The 24,325-nt window shown below is 38.4% G+C and overlaps 1 protein-coding gene across 1 annotated transcript in view; it reads right to left on the bottom strand.

Annotated features, from left to right (window-relative positions):
• Positions 1 to 24,325, bottom strand: part of galnt18b (UDP-N-acetyl-alpha-D-galactosamine:polypeptide N-acetylgalactosaminyltransferase 18b) — a 120,879-nt gene that overhangs the window by 69,963 nt on the left and 26,591 nt on the right. Inside the window, exon 2 of the mRNA XM_056265736.1 lies at positions 3,931 to 4,126. Coding sequence (XP_056121711.1) covers positions 3,931 to 4,126 — 196 coding nt within the window. The remainder of the gene's footprint in view (positions 1 to 3,930; positions 4,127 to 24,325) is intronic.

Raw genomic sequence — 24,325 nt, 5'->3', positions numbered from 1 at the left:
ATTAGGCACCAGGATGCTGTAGGCGCTGTGTAAACAGCTTTTCTGCCAACGAAGGCTGCGCCATCAGGTAGTAGGCCTCAGCAGGCCTCCTTGTATGGGCAGCTCCCAATAGGGCGCTGTAGGCCACTTCTCGAGAGGAATGGTTGGCCTTGGTGGTTCGGGCAGTTGGCTCACCGGTGGGTAGTAGGCCTTAAACAGGCCTCCTCGGAGGTGAGTCCCAACATTGTGGGACATACTTTATAGCCGCTACAGGTAGCTAGCCTTACTAGGCCGCCTGTGGGTGGGCCCAATAGTTACGTTGGTGTAGTGTGGTTCCCAACAGTGTTCATTTGTAGCAGAATTGACTTGTTATCAGCTAGTAGGCCCAACCAGGCCTCCCTGAAAGGCGAGTTCCCAGCTGGCTGGCCTTAGCAGGCTGCCTTGGAACTATCACCCGGACTCAGCTACCAGTTGCTATCAGGTAGTAGGCCACTCAGGCCTCCCTGAAGGTGAATTCCCATTTAAGATGGTTATCAGGTAGTAGGCCTCGCCAGGCCTCCCTGAAGACGAGTTCCCACATGCTGTGATTATCAGGTAGTAGGCCTCACCAGGCCTCCCTGAGGGTGAGTTCCCCACGTACTATCGTTATCGGGTAGTAGGCCTCTCTAGGCCTCCCTGTAGGTGACCACATATTGTTGCTATCAGGTAGTAGGCCTCTCCAGGCCTCCTTGTAAGTGGTTCCCTAGCGGTGCTGGGTTCAGGAAGCTAGTGGCTTCTTGCTATCATTTCAGCTGGCCTTATCAGGCAGCTGCTGAAGGCGAGCTTGTGCCCTGGCTCGACTTAAGTGTTCATTCTCTGCTACTGGTTCCCTCCCGGAACCTCTTTCCTGCCTACAGCCTGGTTTTGCCTACCAGGGGGACCAATATGCTCCCCGCATTGAGGGTCACGGTGAGCACGCGGACTCCTGAGTCTGGTCAGACGGTCGTAGGCCTCTCGTGAGGCCTCCCAGTTAGATCAGTCCTTTATGCCTTCACAGGCCTCCTCAGTGTTTTGAAACACAGACACTGGGTTGATCCGTGGATCGAGTAGAGGAACTCCCCTCGCTAGCAAGGGTTGGAAAGTACTATGCTGAGTCATACTCTCCGGGATATCCCGTCTCTGAGATCCGGGCCGAGTGGTTCACTGCCAGCTTCGCAGTCCCTCGGGTTGGATGCCTTACCTAAGGCAAGTGTCCAGAGGCTCTGTTTTCGAACAGACAGGAAGTGGCCAGACTAAGTGTCTATGCTCTGACGCCAGGTCAGGCCGTCCTGGTGGCACTTCGGGGTGAGTACGTTCCCCTGAATAGTGACTGGCTGGGGTTCCTTCGGGTTCCCTAGCCACATTCCCTAGAAGGGACCCCTTCTAATTAAAGTTGCGGTCCTAGGCCTTTGAGCAGGCCCAGGTAGGCCTATTATTTAACCACGTTTATGGAGGTTTTCCTGCTAGGCTTATAGCTTGGGCTATGACCGTAGGGAATGCTGTCACTGACAGCCCAGTGTGACCTGACGGTGAGTGGTTCTAGCGTTTCATTTGAAATTGCTGGTTCTGACAGTTGTCACTGCCTTTGGGCATGCACTCCCTCAGCATGGCGGAGTGGGTATTTCGTTCCCCATAGCGTCGAATGACGTATTTTTGAGTTCCCTTCGAAAGGGAACGTCTCAGGTTAAGACTGTAACCTTTGTTCCCTGAGAACAGGGAACGAGACAATACGTCTCCCTGCCATGCCTCGGGGCTTGCCTGCCGTACAGTCCCTTCAGACGATAAGGTGATTTGTCATGTTTGCAAGGCGCCCTTATATACTTCCAGGTCGCACGTTAATCATTCACGCTAATGATTCACGGGCTGTCGCTGGTCAATATGATTGACGTGATTTGATAGTGAATTCAGACACCTGTCACGCCTGAGGCGTTCCCCATAGCGTCGAATGACGTATTGTCTCGTTCCCTGTTCTCAGGGAACAAAGGTTACAGTCGTAACCTGAGACGTTTACTGATCACACACACAAGGGAGGAGACGAGGAATGACAGGATCGCGATTACAACTGTATCACATGACGTTCTAGCATGTAATTAGCAAGGTAAATGAGTCTGTTGAATAAGACGAGGCCAGAGAAAGTCTGAGGTTGTGTGTGTGCTATATAGTGCTGGTGATGAGGGCAGATGTGTGTCAGGTAGTGTTGTCACGATACCAAAAGTATTGTTTCGATACCGATACCAAGTCAAGAATTGCGATTTCGAATACTTTTTCGACACTTTTCATGAAAAGGAAAAGTATTTCTTACAAGGCGTTTCACAAATAGCTACACCTCCTTTGCGTAGGTCTGTGCTCTTTAAATACTGTAATAACCTAATATAAATAAATCACTGACAACCATGCACATGCTCTGATTATAATCATATAGCCTATAGATCATTTTAGCGGATGTTTTGTATGCTTTATTTTAGCAGCTTGCAAATTATTAACGTTAACTATGAAAGTTGGGGGGAAAGCAGTTAACTAGCAGAGCATTCATTTAGTTTTCTATTAAATAAGATATCTAGCGCTAAAATCTGTTGTTTTTTAAATCAAGCGGAGCGCTCTTTTTCGCTGCTATCAGTGTCATGGATACAGTGTCTTTTGCGGCTCGCGCAGTCTTCACTCGGACGCGCGCTTCAATCTATCGCCGTTGCGGAGACTCTCTGCTCTCTATTCTGCACAGTTTGACCAGCGGGCAGCGGCCGCACACCAGGCCGCCGGATAGTGTTGCTAAGAACTTGCAATGTATAACTATCAGACCGGCCCTCGCGGCCTCGAAACACTACCGGCCCACTGGGAAAAGTCCCGACTCTCCGGATTGCCATCTCGCTGTAGTGTTTGTCACATGACAGCTGCAGCTTCTTTGCTGCGTGCGTGAGGAGGAACACAGGCGTCCATAGGGAGGCACTGGAAGCGTGCGTTGCACACACCAACATTAAATACGTCTCTTACAAATCTGGAACTCGGTCATTCTTAGAAGCATCGATACTAATAAATTTAGGAATCGTGATGTTTTTAATTTCCGAGAATTGCGATACTTTTGAAGTATCGGTGCACCGTGCAACACTAGTGTCAGGTGTGTGTGATTAATTCACCATATAGAGTGTGGGAGGGAGAGCCTGGCGTGATCGTGACAAGTTGTGCTTGGGGTCAGTTGTTTTATTTGTGATAATGCAATGAAACCAGCCAAATTGTGCGGGCATAATTGTTCACCAGGCTGTCATACAAAGAAATTATGCACACAGGCAAAAACAAGAGAGAACCAATGAAATATTAATAACCGATTATGCTGTAGTCAATTTATGTTTTGTATTTTCCTGTGAGCTTTTGGTTTTTCTATGCGTTTAAAAAAAAACTTAACCAAGTTTAGTGCTTTGTTTTTCCTTCATATATGGAATATTAAAAAAATATTTTTCCTCATATTTTGATAATTTAATCGACCTTTTAGAAAACAAATATCCCCTACAGACATCAGTACTGTCTCTGTATGTGAACTGTACATAAAAAAAAAAAAACTACACTTGTTTTCTGGAGTTCACAGCAGCTTTCCAAAGCGAACTTTCTGGAAAAGTTTGCTCTGGTTAGAAAACACCTTCGAACTACGATTGGTCCATGCCGATGATGCAATAGGTGGGTGTGGCTCTGAGGCTCCGCCTTCTTTAGGTTGGAAATCTTCTCTGGTTCATTTCTTCTGTTCAATCCTTCGAGGTCAGATGTCCACGAGTGAAAACATAAACACTGGAGCGCTGCTTTATAGTAGAAATTGAAGTGTAATTCTAATTGAAAGAAACACTGACCCTGTTTTCTTCAGTTTAACACTGTAAAGCAGTTTGGTTTAAAGCAATCTATTGTATAAAGTGCTATAAAAATAAATATGATTGACTGCAATACACTCACCCATTAGGCCTGTAGTCTGGGATGGGCCTGTCCATGGAGAGGCGGTCGCTGAGATAACCGTTGTAGCCGTAATACTGAAACATCTTGAGGGCCACTCGACGGCTCTCTGGTCCCAGATCCTGGCCCCAGTGGTTGAACAAGGACGAGTCGGCAAAAGATCGATCTTCTTGATTGTCATCTCCTTTCAGCGGGGACTCTGTGAGGGTCAGACAGAGAGATTGTTGGCATTCCCCTGATAGTCAAACATGTCAGAGTCTATAAAAGGAAAATAACACTGAGTCCATTTACATGCACAGTCTTACACCGATTGTGCTCAACAACCCGACAAGTGTTTAAATGCCTTCACTGGTGTTCTATTTTCAGTTAAACCCTCTGTGGAAAAAGAAGTGCTTAGTTATATTGAGCTATTAAACTCATAAAAGTATAGTTTAAAAAAAAAACTGTACAAATAATATAACAATAATTAAATAAAACTTGTTTGCAACTCTGTATATATAGGGAAAGGTCATTGTTATTGTCTCTAAATTGGGGTGCGTTTCCCATACAACACGTCAACAACACAAACCAAACTATTCCAGTCTCGGCTACAGCTACAGTGTTCGTGGGAAGCCAATGTAGACCATAGGCTGGCATTATGCAAATGTGTTACATTGTTACGTAGGTATGTAACATGAAGTGAGACTGTAATTGCTGATGAATCATTTCAGGCCACTCAGAATCGATTAGTTCTTTTAGGGGACACTAACTTTATTTGTCGTGCACCATTCACAACAAGAACTATAACTAAAACTAATATTATTAGCGTTTCCCTTAATGCACGATAACGTTCTTTTTATGATAAACGTGCTGCAGTTTTGTGTCGCCTGCCCCTTTAAATGCTCGAGCTCTTGAAGCAGGATGGATTCTGATTGGCTGTCAATGTTTTTATCATTCATCCAATGGAAACAAATAATCATTCTGAAAGTAATTCCAACAATGTTGTTTCTCTGTGCCAGGGCCATTATACTTGTGGTTTGGAATCTGCTATTCTTTTACATTTAGAATGATTTTTAGAACTATATCTTTATTGTTATAGTTATCGTCCTTGGTGTGAATGGCCTTTATACTCACACAGGCCTCTTATTACAACTCAAGTCCCTATCTCAAATAATGTTCACACTCCTCCTTAAAAACAGCCCTTCTGCAATATTTCAGGCTGTGGGAACTGACCGCAAAGGATAGACGGAATGGGGAAGTGGCATTGTTGGGAGCAACAGCATTGCAACCTGGACCTGTGTGAAATCATGACTACAGAGTCCCCAGTCAGAAAACTGATACTGAAGGGGTCAGTCTGGATCACTGACGGAATCAAATACGGCTCTGTTGGATACTGGCTACCAAGAGGGCGAACAAACACCCACCCAAACGGCAGCTCTGAATAAACACTGGAGCCGTGCTGCTAACACGCCACACACTGCAGCGTGTTTTAAGCACTAGTGCAGGAATGGGATTTATTGGACCCTGTGCACATACACGCAACATCTGACTGCCGAGATGGAAAATCAATATTCTGTATTTCTGCTTGCTGATTGAAAATTAATTCTTTCTTGTATTTCACTCTTACCAATTTTCCATATTAAGGCCTTTTGATATAACTCTCTTCTTAAGACATTATAAAAGGGATCTCAAAATCAATCTCAAATGACCTGGGGATGCAAGGCAAGGGGTGTTCTCAACCAATAAACGTGGTTTTACAACCATGAATATAACTATATGCAGCTATTGTTGGAGTTATAGTTGTTGAAACATGGACAGGCCTTTTTCAAACATAACAAATGCAGAAAATTAAAAATGATTTGTAGCTATTCTATCCTGGCTGGGGGCCAAATGTTTAAGAGCCCTGAAGGTTGTATACTAGCACTTAGATACCAGTTCCACAATACTATTCTCCCTTGTGAAAAAGAAGATGACTTTATCATACTTTTAAGAGTACTTGCTTTCACTTTATTTTAATGGTCCCTTTAACACATTAAAGTGTTACCGAGTACGTATTACAGAAATAATACTTTACATTCAGTTTGCACTATTGTGTGTTATTTTAATGTTATCAGACACTTAACTGCATGTTATTTCCAATTAAATGAAAATAGTTTAATAGTTTAAATCTATATTAAATGTGATTATTTGAACTTATGCTTTTGAACTTATTTTAACAGATTTTTGATCCATTTAAGGTGCAGTAAGCGATTTCTCAGAAACACTGTTGATATTTGAAATCAGCACAAACAAACACACCCCTCCCTTCATTGCTCCACCCCTAAAATGTACGGACACTCAATGCAAGAGTGGATGTGTCTTTATGTCAGCCATCTCTCTTTCTAAAGTCTTCAAATCTCCCTCTTGCTCATTCTCTCTCTCCATGGATGGACACGCCCCCTACTGCTGATTGGCTACTGCTGATGTTGCTAGGTTCGATCCACTTTCAACAGCATTTCTCAGAAATCACTTACTGCACCTTAAAGTTAGCCTGGGAAAACCCAGACAACTTCCAGCAAATTTAGATTTGCTCTGAAAGTTAGTCTGGCAAAGAGCTCATTCAAGCCCATTTCCAATCCGTCGAAATCGAGGCACCAATCAGAAACGTTGGGGCGGGCTTTACACGATGACGACAGCGCTGGGATTTTGAAGCAGATTTTGTAGCCAACATTACAAAGATGGATGCCGCCGTCGAACATCACTCGTTCCAATCACGTCTGTTTTAAGCGGTTTAAACGTTTCCTTTTTGTTAAAAACCGAGCAAAGAACAACACTCGGAGATGTTTCTCCGCCGCTCTGCATACGTCATCTCCTTCATCGCTCTGACTGGTTTTAGGTCTATCCGCGACGTCCGTTGGTGACGCCCCTCTGGAAATGATTTGTCTATGACGCTTTGCCAGACCATAACTCAGTTACAACTGAGAATGGTCTGGTTTTAACCAGGCTACCTTAAAGTAGGATTTATGTACATCTTTATATTGAATAATTATATTGCCATTGGAATATGATTAGAGTGTACTTCTGAATGTAATGACAAAAAAATATACTTTAATTTATATTTAAACTTGTATGTCATGTATTTAAATATATTTGTAATTACACCTTTGAAATTGAACTTTAAATTAAGTGCATTAAAAAATAGTAGTAATATATCAAATAACACACTACAGATAGAATTATAATCAAGAACTTCACATGTGCTTTAGTATATTAGTCATAAAATAAGTGTATACTTCTTTAAAGGATGACAAGATTATTGGAACAATTATTTGAAATGTTCATCAAAGTACACTTTTTAAGTGTAAGAAAGAGTCATAAAAGTCTCCTCCAAGTACACTTAAGTAGCCTTTTATTTCATTATTATTATATTATTTTTTTAATAAACTTTTAGGATTTGAAGCTAAGTGTTCATTCAAATAGGCACACTTCTTTTTCACAAGAGATAATTGCTTTGTAAGACATTGTGTACTTGTCAACAGATGAGGGCTGTGTTTCCAAAAAGCATCGTATGCCTAAGTTGATTGTAGAACAATCGCCACCAATGGTGTCTACGATCAACCTGGCTCACAATGCTTTTGGGAAACGCAGCCCAGATTGGGAAATCAATTAAGGAATAATAAAGGAGTACAATATACATCAATAAATGGCTCGCATTTAGGTGACACATGGCTAATTTATCTGAGCTCTCAAACTGGATGGTAACATCTGCTGCTATAATGTGCTGGCTAATAAAATGTGCAACTGTCATTTGGCAAATGTATGATTTGGCTATTTATGCATTATTCTCTCAGCAGAGTAATTGCTTTGACAACCAAAATAATAGATGACTGGCCTTGTTCTGAGAAATATGCTACGTGCCATGAAACCAGAAGCAGCGTAAACACAGTGCCTTGTAAAAATGCTTTTCACCTGGATTGCAAATTTATTTTGGCAGTGTTTGGTGTACAAGATGGACTAAATGGAGAAATGGTTATTTTAAAAGCAGTCTTTGCACACCGAGCGTGAAACAAAAAAGCATTTTTGCTAGGCAGCTTTACTGAAAGATACAAGCCATATTAAAGTAACATTTATTTAGATAATATTTCATGACATTATAGCATGTTTAGCCAATGCCTGATTTTTTCTGAAGGCTCTTAAAAGCACAAAATCCATGCCTTCAATGTCACAGTGTTCGTGACCAATCATAAATTTGAATAAATCATGATCATTTGGAATGGTGCTAAAATAGTCAAATAAACTATAAATGTACAAATGTATGATATTGCCACATCAAATCATGTTGCCCAGAGCCTTTTTCGAAAGTTACAATTAACAAGAACCTGCCAAAATGAAAAAATGAAAGCTTCAATTACTCACCCTCATCGTGTCTCTCCAGAAGACTTGGATTAAACTGTTCATTTGTTATTTATTTTTACAATCTCTTTATGAATGTTTTAAAGCATCATATTTGGAGGTGAACTTTCAATGGAGGGACAGAAATCCCTCAGATTTCATTAAAAACATAACAAAAGTCTTATGGGTTGATGGGTAATAATGAAATATTGTTTATTTTTGAGTGAACTATCCCTTTAAAGGCCCACTGAAGTGCCTTGAAACACGCAGCATTATTCAATGTGTTTACATAATTTCCACTGAAACAGGAAGACAGGGCGGCCCATATCGAACAGCTCCTCCTCTATTTTAAAATAGCCAATAGCGTTTCATTTATGTCACAGCTCGGCCAGAGCCATTGAGCTCAGTAAAGCCGCAGTTTCCTCCTAATCTCTTACCGTTTCTCCTCCTAATCTCCTCCATATCGCTTTAAAATACAGCATTCTGTGCAGAATTCAAATGGGTCCGAAACATTTTTTAGTCTGACTCGTGTATATGATCCGCTCTGTGCTATCGTGTCTCTGGACTGGAGCTGTGGTGGTTCACGTGACACTTACATGAAACCAGACTTCATTCGCCCCAATGGAATGCATATTTACACTCTCTGAATTGTTCCCTATCCCCCAGATAGTGCACTATGTGCCATTCACCATAGAAAATAGTAAATGTGTGAACAAGTGACCGATTTCAGCCACAGCTTCAGCGTCTCTTTATAATGTAGGGGGCAGGGCTTCAGAATCTACACTGAAATAAACAATAAGTAAAAAAGCAAGTTTAAAGCAAGTAAATTTCACATATTGAATTAAGTAAACTCTACTTAACTAAGTTAAGTAAAGTTAAGTCATTTTAACTTGCCCAGTAAAAGGTTGAGTAATATCTATTTAGTTGAAGTTTCCTTTGCAATACATTTCACTCAAACAATATAACATTGAATTAAACCACACTTAAAATAATATACCTTACTAACTAAATAACACAATAGATATTGTGTGAGGCTCCACATCTACACATCAGAAGAAGTAGCAGCATCTGAACACAGAGTCCTGAATACCTGGTACACAATACACAATGACGGTAACATTTGATGGATCGTTTTTGTGTATGAATGTGCCCTTTTGAGTAAAAAATGAACTCCAAATATCACAAAATGGCAAGTTACTAATCCTAACAACAAAAGCAATGATAAAACAGTGTAAATACAGCTGGAAAACAGTGAACAATCAACCTCATTAATTATGCAAGGCCCAGTGCATGATGGGAACACCCGTATCAGAAAAGTTGAGTAATTTTACTTAATTTAATAACATTGATATTTACGCTTTAATTTCTACACACTTGAATTGAGTACCAATATAGAATTTACTTAGATTTTTTTATTATTATTATTCTTGCCTGAACTAACTTTTTCATGTAAAAAATTACATCGTTTTTTTTTCTGTGGTATTTACTTCACCACACAATGATTTTTTATCAGTGTAGAGAGCATTTGGTTGGACAGCAAATCGTATTAGAAGCTGAAGTGCAGTGATGTCATCAAAATCATGGATTCATATTGGCGGAAGTTAGAGACTAAGTTTTGAATGCTAATATCTTCTAAATGGCATTGTTTTTGGAGCACACTAGATTCAAGATAACAGTAAGACTCTAACAAACTTCATTTTTTAATTTCATGGGGACATTAAATGAGAATATGTTAATAATGATACGATCATAAGCATACACATCCCCATTATATGTCCCTGAGGGTCAGTGATGTGACAGTATGTCTGGCTATTAATTAGAAACCACGCTGGTACGATCAGGGGTGGCTTTTGTAGACTTCGTAACCTAGGCAACATCCAGTGGCTCAGTCTGCTCAGCATGTTGTCCCAACGGCTCTTTGTTGATAGAGGAATTCAGTCCGCAAGCATGCAGGCCAGCTATCAGAGCCTTTCAACTCAACAAAAGAGACATAGGGCTTCAAGTAATGGAAGTCCTTTAACAGATATTAAACGCAGCTTTGCAGCATTTCATAAGCAGTTTGAGAATGACCCTACATCAGTGTGTGCTGGGCGCATCGCAGCAAGTACACATGAAAAGGTCATGAGTTCTGCCACCGCCAATATGCTGCATGACAGCGATGAATTCTAGATGATAAAATTAACGTTAAATGGCTTTCACATCCCATTTCACTTCATAATGAAAAGAAAATGGATATTTAACTCTTGGGGGGGGGGGGGGGGGGGGGGTGGGGGAGTAGGACAGGCTGTAGGTCAAGTTATGTGCTTGTTATTTGCTTTATCGCCGCTTCATTGATTACATTAACGTTATGTTGTTAAATTACTGCATTCACTGCTGGCATTTATTCTATAGGCTAAAATCAACCTACACTACTAGTCAAAAGTTTGGAATTATTAAGATTTATTTGGGTTTTTGAAACAAGTCTCTAACACTCACCAAGGCTGAATTTACTTGATCAAAACTACAGTAAAAACAGTAATATTGTGAAATATAGGGGTGTAGGGGTGGTTGATTATGATTTGTCTTTTCTAACTTTAGTTAGTGTGTAATGTTGCTGTTTGAGGATAAACAACATCTGTAAAGTTACAAAGTTCAAAGCAAAGGGATATATTTTCTTTTAAAGAAGTTGCTTTTTAAGGACTACAACAAACGGCTGGTAGGGACTACACGACATTTCTCCCGGGTTAGTGACCTCACAAACCATACAATTTACATAAACCCCGCGCCGAGAACGCGATTAATAGATTATCATGACAGAATATGCTAATCAATGACTAGAAGATAACTACACATAAGCTACATAAATTCATCAACTAACCATTCAGAAATGTCCAGTTGCATTCTACATGTTGTCACTTCTTCTTGAGTCTCTCCATCATTGTCTGACTCCGGTTTGAACATAAAAGGCTAAAAGTGTTTGAAATTTTCAGTGCGTGTCTGTGTGAGGTAAAAGGACACGAGCTGTTGAAGCTCCGTACGGGACTTGCTACTGCCAATACACACACGACACGCTGCTGTGAGTAAGTAAGACATGCTTCTGCTGTACAATATAGCGTACATGAATTACACGTAGCAGATCTATACAGGTGGAGCTGGGGAAGGTGGAAGGTTTCTGAAGGTGTTTTGCACTAAATGCTGACCAGTATTTGAAGGTTGAGCAGAAAGCTCATTGGCTACTGATACAGCAGTAACCAATCAGCTGTGACATATAGAGAATTAAGTGATTGCAAGCAGATTGAGTTAATGACCTATCAGCCTGTGTCATCTAGAGTTTCATGATAAAACTGTGTATTTCAGTATATTCTTCAAACACAAAAGTGTAAAAATAATTATAATAATAATACACAAAAAAAACTATATCTTGACATATACTTGCACTGTGATGTAAAATTAGTCACTCTCTATTAATTGTCTTTGTTTAGTATTTAGTATTTCAAGACACTTTATATAAAGAGGCTCAAAATCTACTAGTGCAGTTATATAAGATTTTGGTCATACCATCCACCTCCGAGAACGCACATACTTGCCCTCAGATAAACAGAGCCCATCCCTTCCTGAAGAAGGCGGGACACAAGCACTGAACGAGGCCCAGAGGAAGCCAATGAAACGAATGTGACTTCCTGAATCAGAGTATGGACACAATAAGAACCGTTTCACAGAAGGAGGAAGAAAGTGTGAGACATAAACAAAAGAGGACAAAGAAAAAAAATACAAAATGAATATTTATAGATACTGTATATCAAGGATAATTGCTGCAGGATGAAATTACACCACAGTGAAGGACCAGCTCATATCCGCACTCCTGTGACTGCTCTGCGGTGTCAATCAGATTCCCGTCCTGATGGCTTCTCTTGTTCTAGCAGGATGTTGAGCCCCGGTGGCTCTAAACACATTATCAAACACAGTCAGGTGGGCTGAAACAAGATGGACTTCTACAAAAGGCCTCCTGCATAAAGAGACATGTCTGATGAATGGGTGCCGAGATTGATTTGCCTTCACACAATTTATGTGCTCACAAAAGTAAAATCCATTGTTTAAAAAAATCCTATTCCACACCTAAATATAAAACATCATATGCATTATATTAAACAGTGTTTTTTTTTTTTTTTTTTACTTCACAGTAATTCATTCAACTTTTATTTTTGTTTAGCTGGCCATAAATATCCATATGTTTGTGTGCTTTACTCCAGGTAAACATGAAACAATATTGACAACTGTTTTTTTTTTTTATTATTATTTGCAAAATGACTTCAGTGAATTAGTTTTGAAAATAGTACAAAAGTTTGGACATGACTTGATTTTAACCAGAAGATATTTAATAATTTTATTATTAATTATTATTATTTAATTTTATCGCTCTGAAAAAAAATATATATATATATATACAGTATATATATATAAATATATACGTATTTATATATATGCATACTGATTATTGCCTGACAGATTTAATTTATTAGTGATGATCAATACTGATATTGTATGTATTAGAGCCAATATTGAATATTTGATTGTGCGTTTATATTTCCCGTTTACATTTAGATTAACTTTGCACCACCACAATTAATAGGAAAGCACTGATATGAACATTCTGGGACAAAATGGCTGATTTTAAAAGTGAATTTAGGCTTCTCAACATTATAATGAATATTAATTTTGAAAATATTTTACAGATTAGATTAGATTACAGTTTAGGGTACATTTAGCAGTATTAATGTTTTTTAATACTGCTAAATGTACCCAAATTTTCAATATTACTTTTTAGCAAACCAGCTACAATATTTATATAAATGGATTGATAAAAATAATCATAATAATTCATGAATGGAATTAGAACAAAACCATTGCAAAGATACTTCAATTTCAGACCTTGCCTTTCTACCAAAATCAATTAAGAAAATGCTCTATTTTAATAATATTACAATTGCATCAACACTGACAGCCTGGTGGCAAGTAAACAAAATGAATAATTCACCATTAACATCATGTAGATACACCCCCATTTGGTTCAACCCTGATTTTCAATTATGCAATAAACCGATCAATTTTCCATCTTGGAAACAAAAAGGAATCACTCATCTCCATCACTTATTTGAAAACAACCAATTCGTATCATTTAAAATACTAGTCCAGAGGTACGGTCTTGGGGGAGAACAGTTTCTACAATATCAACAAATTAAATCCATAGTTAAAACCAAGATCAACATAATTAATAACCCACTTCATCCCTCTCAGTTAATGGAAGATATAATGAAAATCACTAATACCAACAAACTAATATCCAAACTACATAAACTTATATTAAATAATGATACTACAATTATAATACCCATGAATAAATGGGAAAAAGATTTAGCCTTCTCCCCCAACACCGACTTCTGGAAGGAAATCTGTAACAACACATTTTCAATGACTAGTAATAACACTAACCTCCAGCTCATACAGTTCAAGATTATTCACAGGATTCACATCACCGAAAGAAAGATGTTTGTAATGGGCCTGAGGGACACTGGGGAGCACAGATGACTATTTTCATGCCCTATGGACCTGTCAATCAGTTCATTCATTTTGGATATCAGTGACCACAAAACTCTCCGTTATCATGGGTTGTGGAATCCCTCCATCCCCGTCACTCTGTTTACTTAATAACTGCATGGAAGTTGATAATCTCCCAATCAAATACAAAAACCCCCTCCTCATCTCTCTAACTATCGCCAAGAAAGTAATTTTGCAAAACTGGAAGTCCAAGAACTGTATACATATCAAACACTGGACTAACCTTCTAATAGAATACATCACATTAGAAAAAATAGCATACACTAACAAGAATATTATATCTACATTTCTTGATACCTGGAAACCATTCCTAACTTATCATCATATAAATCAATAACCTGGAACCGGACCAACGCATTCTCCAAACTACACGTTTATAGACAAATAATGAATAATCTCTGAGTATTACTGTACAAGTACTATAATTATTCAGTATAGATGTCCTTTTTATATATATATATATATATATATATATATATATATATATATATGTATGTACATGTATCTATTTGTATGTATGTGTGTGTATGTATATTTTGTATATATGTGTAGATGTATGCATGCGTGTGTATATGTATGTGTGTGTGTATGTATGTATACATGTATATGTTCGATAAGTTGTACTTTTATTTTATTTCTGCATACTATTGCTATTTTTATTTTTATTTTTATTAAAGATGGTGGTAGTAGGGATGATGATATTGACATTATTATTATTATTATTATTATAGAATGATTAGTCTTCCCTTCCTCCCTCGTTCTATATAAAGGACAATTCAGAAAATATTACGTATAAATATGTATAAAATTTTGTTCAAAACATAAATGGTCTGGGTCGGGCGTCTGTTCTAGGTGCTGGTGGTGGGTACAACTGGCATATCCTGTTGGCATAATCATTACAGACTTAGTGATTGGACTGACTGGCCCCTCCCTTTCACTGCCTCTGGCCAGATCCCTCCCTCATGTTAAAGAATAATATTGATTTGATACCTGGGTTGGATGTGGTGTCTCTGGCTGGGGAGCTAACCAGTGCACACCTTGCTCAAAGCCATGGAAGAAAAAAAAAAAAAAGAAAAAAAAAAAGGGGGGCAAGAGGGCCAACCACCCATAACATTTGGTTATGTCAGGTCACAAACAAACTAAGGGAGCTTGGTTTGGAGGTGCCTGTTATGGTGCCCCGGCGCACTTTTTAGAGGAAACCTCAATGGAGCCTTAAAACATAACTACGGGGGTTGGGTGTCGCTGGCGGCGGTGAGGGGGAATCGGATTATTGAATAGAGGAGAGGTGTCGGTGTTTGTGTGGGTAGGGGGGTGGGGATGTCTGTTGGTTGTGCTCACTGGCAGCTGTGGATCAGCCCCCTGACCTAGAGTTTAGAGCAGGTACGGTGACATTTTTTTGACTGACCTAAATGTATTGTTATTAGTACTATTGTTACTATTATTATAGATTTCTAGAGCTAATGCTCCTATTATTGTCATGAATTATCATTATAAATATTATCATTGATACTATCACCACTAATATTAATATATTGCTGTTGTTGTTGTGATTGTTGGCATAATTAATACTTCACTAAAACTATACTGATACTACCGGACTGTCCCTATCCATACTTGCATCACAGAAAGGATCTCATGTCCCTACATACACCACTTTATCGATGACTGTACTGGGCTGTTTTGTATTTCGTTGTTTTTGTTTTGTTTTTGTGCTTTTTCTCTCTTATGTATTGTATATGTGTCTCACTACCTTGTATGTATTATTCCTTTGTTAATTTGCAATAAAAAAAAAAATAAAAAAAAGTTCATATCAGTGCTTTCCTATTATTTGTTACTTTCTCCTCTCATATGCATCAGTGGAATTAAATTAACAGTGGGGGAAAAATAATATAGGGTGAATTCGGGTTGGTTGGAAGACTTCCAAGTCTTCAATCCAAGTCACCTCAAATGCAAAAAGTGTCCCAATACTCTGAATTCACCCTAGCTAGAGAATGAACATTTGTACCAGTGCATGGCCTCTTCCTGCGAATGTTTCACACTGGAAACACAGAAGCAGACAGCTCTGGACATGCAGTTTAAGAGACGGGATGGTGCAGTTTAACATGCCGAAAGAGGGGTCAGGGGTGCAGGGAACACAGCGGCTGGTGTAGTAGTCGTACTGCAGGAACATGTGACCAACTTCATGTAACCAATAATAAGCACACACAAAGCATGCTGCCAGATCACTTCCCACACAGGCGTATTAATAACATCTGCTGTGCAGGGAGCATTTTTTACTGAGCTGCGAAAACAAAGGCATTCGTCAGTGTCGCAACACGTTCATCATACCTGTTCACAAATGAGAATGAGAAGAATGCAAGCCAACCCCTAACACTCTCTCTCACTCTATCCACTTTTCCAAATGCCCTTCCCTCACTCTTTTCCAGTGAAAGGAAAGAAAAGGACGTGATGTTTACATGCGCTCGCGAGAGCCTCTCTTCCGTTCAATGATGACACATGAAACAAATGCTTATACAATGTTCAGCATAATGCCGAAATAGCTATTCTGTACTGTATATCAATGAATAATATACAAGCTAGTCTCACATAACCAGATCTATATAGTCTATAGTCTCAAATATACTTTTTAATCAAACTATCATAATAGTGTCATTTTAATTACCTCAACAGTCGATTATGCTGCTTGATGTTGGAACTTGGTATTTCTTATCATATTATTTGAATTCATTATCGTATATAAACACTGGTTTGTTGCACAAAATTTGTGTTATCGTGTATTTACCCATATCAGCTAATAAATCGAATGTCTATCACATTCAAGAGTTTATTTCTGCATTGAAAAATAAGATGGATAATATCTTACATATATTTCATAATGCCTTCTTTTGATGATTTTTCATCAATGTAATGAAACACTTAGTTTGACTAAATGTGTGATGGCGACAAAAACAGGTAAAAACATTTCCTATTAATGTTTTGTTCTCATTAAATGTGAAATATAAGACTGACTGCACTTGATAACTTCTTTAACAAGGCCATTGTGTGCAGTGGGTATTAGGAGAAAACACAAATTTAGTCAAATTGTGTGTCGCCGCATGTAAATACTGTTTCAAAATAACGAGCAGTAACAATCCTCAACAGAGCAGCCAGTAAACTAATACAGTAAGACTCCACTCAGGATCATTACTTATTATTTCTAAACAAGGGGTTTCTGCATGCCTGCACACATATGCATGACAGCACACGCTATGTAACAGTTAAGAGGCAATTAGCATGTTGTAAGGACTGAGGGTGTGCATTCATTTACTCAGAGGCCAAGCACCGAGAGACTGTGTACTAGGGTAATCTTTAAAGGAACAGTTCATCCAACATGTAATTCTGTTATTTAATCCCCCTAATGTTGTTGAAACATGCGAGCTGATTTTTGTGTTGTTGTTGATAAAAAACAAAAGGAGAAATTAACTTCTCGCAATTTCACTTTTTATCGCAATACAATTGTGATTACAATGTGACTAATTCTCACAATGTTGAAGACTTTATCTGACACTTCAATAGCAGAGACTTTAATTCGCAATTGCGACTTCATAACACAATTTTATATCTTACAATTGTGAATTTTGTCGAAATTTGTGTCTTTTTTCTTACACTGAGGCAAAAACGGGCTTCTATTACACAGATATTGTCAGTAACACTTTACAATAAGGTCTCATTTGTTAACATTATTTAAAGGGATAGTTCACTTTGAAATTAATTTTTGGTATGTTTTAGCTTACCTCAAGGGCATCCAAGATGTAGGTGTCTTTGTTTCCACAGTAGTTTCAATTTTGATATTTTTAGGTCAAACCGTTCTTGTCTGTCAGTCATATAATGCAGGTCTATGGTCACCACCTCAAAGAGCACGCACAGAGAAGTCCAAATTAAACATGATTTAATGACTCGTAAATGTAAGTACACATTGATGGCCTAAGACAAGAAACGAGCGGTTTGTGTGAGAAAACGAACAGTATTTATATCGTTTTTACCTCTTGTAACCACAGCCACGTCCAAGTGATCTGAGGGCGCGGGCGCTTCGGTCTGTGCGTTACAAGAGGGAAAAACGATATAAATACTGTTCGTTTTCTCACACAAACTGCTCGTTTCTTGTCTTAGGCCATCAATGTGTACTTACATTTACGAGTCATTAAATCATGTTTAATTTGGACTTCTCTGTGCATGCTCTTTGAGGTGGTGACCGTAGACCTGCATTATATGACTGACAGACAAGAACGGTTTGACCTAAAAATATCAAAATTGAAACTACTGCGGAAACAAAGACACCTACATCTTGGATGCCCTTGAGGTAAGCTAAAACATATCAAAAATTAATTTCAAAGTGAACTATCCCTTTAATGTGTAAACTAACATAAACTAACAATGAGCAATACATTTGTTACAGTATTTATGAATCTTTGTTGATGTTTGTTAATACAAATCCAACTGTTCATTGTTTTAATGTTAGTTCACAGTGCATTAACTAATGTTCAAAAAATTTGATTTTAATAATGTATTAGTAAATGTTGAAATTAACATTAACTAAGTATTTTTCATTCTTTATTCATGTTAACTAAATTTGTTAACTAATCAAACCTTATTGTAAAGTGTTACCATATGTTCCATTCAAACACAGATTAATGACCACAAGCTCCTAAAGAGAAAAAAGTCACCTTTAAAGAACCATAACAGCAGCGTGTGCATTATATCCCAAGTCTTCTGAAACCCTATGATAGCTTTGTGTGAGGAACAGAAAGAAAATTAAACCATTTTTCACTGAAAAGGGCTCCTTCTAAATGTGACGTGCCAGTTAGAAAATGCATAACGAAGAATGGCATTTGAGATCTGAAGCAATCTCAGATTTTCAGTAATAAATCAGCATGATTTTACCTTGTTACTCACATGAAGCTATCGTATGACTCCACATATAGTCGTGTAGACTATTTATAATGTTTATTTGTCCTCTCCAGAGCTTGACAAGCCCTGGTCACTATGAACTATGAATGCCATTATACTGAAAAGAGCATGAAGATTTTAAAAAAAATTCCTCTTTTGTGTTCCACAGGAAAAAAAATAGCAGCATTTGGGTTTTGAGCAATGTAAAGGTGAGTAAATAATGACTTCTAATCTTTTGCAGAAGACATTTCTCTCATTAGAAGCCAGGAAAAACCCACAGGGATGGAAAGCTTGAGCATGGTTGGAGAGTGTGTCGTCTGTGCGCATTCCAGAAAGAGGAAATCAGAAGGAGATTTAGTTGTAACGCTCCATTTTTCCTCATTAAAAAATAAAAATTAGTGCCTTCAAAGGTAAGAACTCATAATGCAATTCCCTTGCTTTCTGAATTCGGGCCAGTTCATTCTCTCCAGCTCAGAACACAAGGAGCAAAGCACGGGGCGGATGTGGGTGGTCTTCAAGGTCTATTTTCCCTCTGTCCAAAGGCAAAACACCGACTTCAAATCAGATTTTGTTCTAGTACTCAGTGTTACAGTTTTTCCTCAGCATGGGCAATTGTTTTCCAAAGATCTTTTAAAGCCGAGTTCCCTTTGAATGCTGTGATCGCCTAAAGCTCGTGTGAGGGGCAAACTCTCTGGGAGATGCTTAAAAGGTTGCCGCTTTCAGTATTTTTTTTTCTTTCTTCCCAGTGCATGCATTTTCCTCCAGGGCTTTATCTTTGTAAGCAGGGCCAAAGATACGGTCAGTTTATGAGGGAGAGACGAGACCGTAAGAAACCAATCAAAATATCCTAGCAGTGCCCTGGAGGGAAACCTCCTTCTCTTTCCACTGGTTTCGCTGACGAGACATCACACTGACACCGGCTCATCTCATTAGCTCAGAGAGATGCTTTTCAGAGAGAAAATCTCTCATCTCATCTGCATGGACAAAACCTGACAAACATGATTATAATGCTATTAAACCCATTCATTAAAACAGATCAAATGAGGCAGATCAAAGGAATGATATAAAACAGCATATTTTACTGCACTTGCCTTGCCTGATATTTTTTAAATAATTTAATATTTATGAGATTCATGAGATAAAACGTCATTCCTGGATTGGAAAACAGCTGGAGAAACCACAACAGCCATATTTGACAAAGTCTTGATTTTGATCCTGGGGTGTACAAGAACAGGTTTTCACGCTTGAATGTTCGAAAAACATTATTTTTCAAGTTTTACATTGCACGTCTCTTCCCAGTATGAGGAGCGTGTCCTGTACGCTGGCATAACTCGCTGATTAACTATATGGTACGATGCATCGTTGAAGAAATCAACTAGCTAGTCACGGCAAATTTGTCATTCAACCGCGTTGGTTAATGATGTCTTACAGGTTGTAGTAGAGTAATAACTTCTTTTTAATGAAAGTAAAATTCTTTTTTGCTATAAGTAAAGGACATGGCATCTGAGGACCAATTCACATTTTTCTCAGTTATTTTGCTTTATTTCAAGATTCAATCATTGGCTCCTACGTACTAGAGCACTCTTCAAAAACGAAAACAAACTAAAAGACGTAAATTACATTATAAAAATATCAAAAATCAGGAATCATGCAGTGCAAAATCTCCACACATCTAACGAACAAAAACAAACTTTACTTTTGAGTTTGCACTTTCGGGCAGGTGTACATCCACTAAGATGTTGAGTTAAATATGAGAGAAAATAACAAACATCCTAAAATGCGTAGCGATAGGAGAGCTAACTTATCCATGTGGCAGATCAGCAACATTAACATGGGCTAATTAATATTCATGAACTCAGCCTTCACCACAGCCCGTCCATCTTTGGCCCTTTCACTGTCACAGACACAGTCAGGCTCCAATAAAAATGATCAAAAAACTAATTCAGAATGAAATAAATTTGCAGAGGTGTTTTTCAACTGTAATATTTATAGGCATGTTTTTTTGTTTTGTTTTTAAACCTCAATTTTAATTGGGTACAAGTTAAAACTTTTTCAACTTATCAACTAATGAACCTTGTATGCCATTGAAAATTCAGTGTAAATTGGATGCACAAATTTTCACTTTTGTCAAACATGGCAAAGAAAGTGTGAAAAGACTAAAATCTATACACTCTAAAAAATGCTGTGTTAAAAACAACCGAAGTTGGGTTAAAAAATGGACAAGCTCAGTGATTCGGTTGTTTTAACCCAGCGGTTGGGTTAAATGTTTGCCCAACTTGCTGGACAGTTTTTTTTAACCCAACTATTGTTTAAAAATTACTAGCTTAAAATGCACCAAAAATAGGTTAGAAATTAAAAATCAGACATAACTAGATGCAACAATAATAATCAAAAGGTGAACATTTATTAATAAGCATTTAAATAAATGTTTATTGTTTAATTATTAATCATCAAACTTATTAATAAATGTTCATTTATTAAACCTATTAATAAATGTTCATTTTCAACATACTTCGGGTTAATTTTAAGCAAACAATACAGTAATTTTGAAACGATAGTTAAATAAAACTACCCAGCAGGTTGAACAAACGTTTAACCCAACCGCTGAGTTAAAACAACCCATTCGCTGGGTTTGTCCATTTTCAACCCAACTTGGGTTGTTTTTAACCCAGCATTTTTTAGAGTGTAAAAGTTTGCTTAAAATATAGCTGATCTCCCAGTTAACTCTTTTGCTGGTTTTAAAAGAGAACTTGTCAGCTGATCAAACTGAGAGACCAGCTTGGATAACTAGTAACACTCAAAACCGACTAGTCGATTAGTATTTGTTTGTATTTTTGGGTAGCACTTTACAACTTTCCATTTGTTATCATAAGCTAACTAACATTTAAAAGACTAATAAATACAGTAACACAAGTATTGATCATTGTTAGTTTTAAAAAGGTAGTTAATGCATTAACTAATTTACATTTACAATACGTTTTTTTCTTATAAATTTGTATGTTTTGATGCTTTCACTGGCATGCAAACAGTGTGCTCTGCTTTAACTGTTAGATAGTTTGCATGGTAAAACTCTCTCAGAAAAGTTCATCCCCTTTAAAGCATATTTGGCTGTTGCCTCTCTTGTTTTTTAAGCGCCCTGGCACGAGTGTTGCATAAAAATGTCAAGTTGAACAGAAGACACCTACATTCTAATCAATTTCATCTAGCTGTTTTCCGACCGCAAGAACACGCATTACGTAAACGGCCCCCAGAAACGTGTCCAATTGCCAACCTAATTAAACAGTGCTTCCTGAAGACTGCAAACCACAGACTTGAATATATTTTTGTTCATCCCTAGTGTAAACCTGTTGTACTGTATGTGGACATTCAGTGTCCTTCACAACGGAAAATCTTGATGGATGTGGAGAATGGGAGCGCTCATCACAGAGCAGTTATTTCAACTTCAACTGCCTCCCATAAATAATTCACGAGCAGAGATTGTTTCAACCTTTATGAGGGAGAGAGCTGTTGAGATTCTGCAGGTCAGTCGGAGCTCAAGATGCAAGCGTCACATTTATGAAATAAGCCTCTCAATGTGCAATGCACCCTTGGCCATGAATCACCTCAAACGCATTAAATAAGACATACTTTTGAACCTGCTTCTGTAGAAGGTGGCGGCAAAACAGCTATTTCTTTCTTTGATGGGTTTTGCCTCATTTAGTCCTTAGAATCGAGCACTTATCAGCACTGATGTCACTTCGAAAGCCATTTCATATAGATGAATTGCGCTGATTAACCTAATTTACCACACGAATGAAAGATCCACTCAAATGTAATCTTAGAGCTTTCTCCTCCCCAAGTACAGGAACAAGGAGGCCCTCCAAAATAACCTTAAACAGGTATGAAGTTTGCAATCGTGTAAATCTAATTTCTCGGCTTGAGCCCTGAAAGGCTGTCTAAGTCTACCAAATGGATCTTGAAGTGAGTAGGACAATCTGAGCCCTTTAAATGAGCTTTCCATCCTCCCAATGTCACATTGAGCTAGCAGGAAACGCTCTGGTGGCTGTGGATGCTCCCCTGGGAGGGCCCATGAGCACTTCCATTTTCCCAGATGAATCCTGCTTTCCTCAATGAGTTCGCTATCTGCACTCTGAGAGGCCATTAACTCGCTGGCCGGTGACGATGGGAGGAGGAGTTGCATTACCCATCCTTTAATGCAGACCTCACTGAGCATGCTCGATGTGGCAGAACCTCATATGCTTTTCCTTGCTTGAGCAGTCTGGAGATGTCCACACACACCAAACCTCCACCATTACACGGCCCACAGATTTAGCATCAGAAAACTGCAGCATGCATCTTAGCAAAAAAAAAAGTGTAACTGTCAGATGATACAAATTGTTGAGGCCTGAAAATATGCTTGTTTTCAGCACAGAGTTGACAATATATATATATATATATATATATATATATATATACACACAAAAATGAATTGCAACTTTGTTTATATCTCGCAATTTGGATTTTATAACTGGCAATTGCGAGTTTAGACATAAATGTAGAATTGTGAGATATAAATTCGGAATTATGATGAAAAAAAAGTCAGAATTGTGAGTTTAAATCTTGCAATTGTGACTTTTTTTTATCATAATTGTGTGGTATAAACTTACAATTGTTATAAACTCGGAATTGCATAGCCTGGTTAAAACCAGACCATTCTCAGTTGTAACTGAGTTATAGTCTGGCAAAGCGTCATAGACAAATCATTTCCAGAGGGGCGTCACCAACGGACGTCGCGGATAGACCTAAACCCAATCAGAGCGATGAAGGAGATGACGTATGCAGAGCGGCGGAGAAACATCTCTGAGTGTTGTTCTTTGCTCAGTTTTTAACAAAAAGGAAACGCTCAAATCGCTTAAAACAGACGCGATAGCTGATTCGAACGAGTGATGTTCGACAGCGGCATCCATCTTTGTAATGTAGGCTACAAAATCTGCTTCAAAATCCCAGCGCTGTCGTCATCGTGTAAAGCCCGCCCCAACGTTTCTGATTGGTGCCGCGATTTCGACGGATTGGAAATGGGCTTGAATGAGCTCTTTGCCAGACTAACTTTCAGAGCAAATCTAAATTTGACCGAAGTTGTCTGGGTTTTCCCAGGCTAGGAATTGCAGGAAATAAAGTCAGAATTGTGAGATGCAAATTCGCAATTGTGAGGACAATCTCAGAATTGTGAGTTTATATCTCGCAATGCTGACTTTTTTCTCAGACAGTGTGAGATATAAACTCGCAATTGCAAGTTATAAAGTCCGAATTGTGAGATATAAACTCGCAATTCTAAGAAAAACTGTCAGAATTGTGGGATATAAACTGATGTGCGGAAACACTGTAACAGTCTCATATTTGAAAAAAGTTATTGGCCTACATTCTCGTCATTATCATTGGAATAAAGGTTTAATGAAAATATGGATGTTGGTCAGAAAACGGTATCCATTCAACTGATGTCAAAGAATGAATTAGGTTAATAAGTTCATAATGAGTTTATATAAGTGGA

This window comes from Rhinichthys klamathensis, unplaced genomic scaffold (genome assembly GCF_029890125.1).
Source record: "Rhinichthys klamathensis goyatoka isolate OS25496 unplaced genomic scaffold, OSU_Roscu_1.1 h1tg000240l_1, whole genome shotgun sequence".
NCBI classification, from domain to species: domain Eukaryota; kingdom Metazoa; phylum Chordata; class Actinopteri; order Cypriniformes; family Leuciscidae; genus Rhinichthys; species Rhinichthys klamathensis.
Note: the sequence above shows the minus strand (reverse complement) of the source record. Positions and strands in the feature narration are given on the sequence as shown.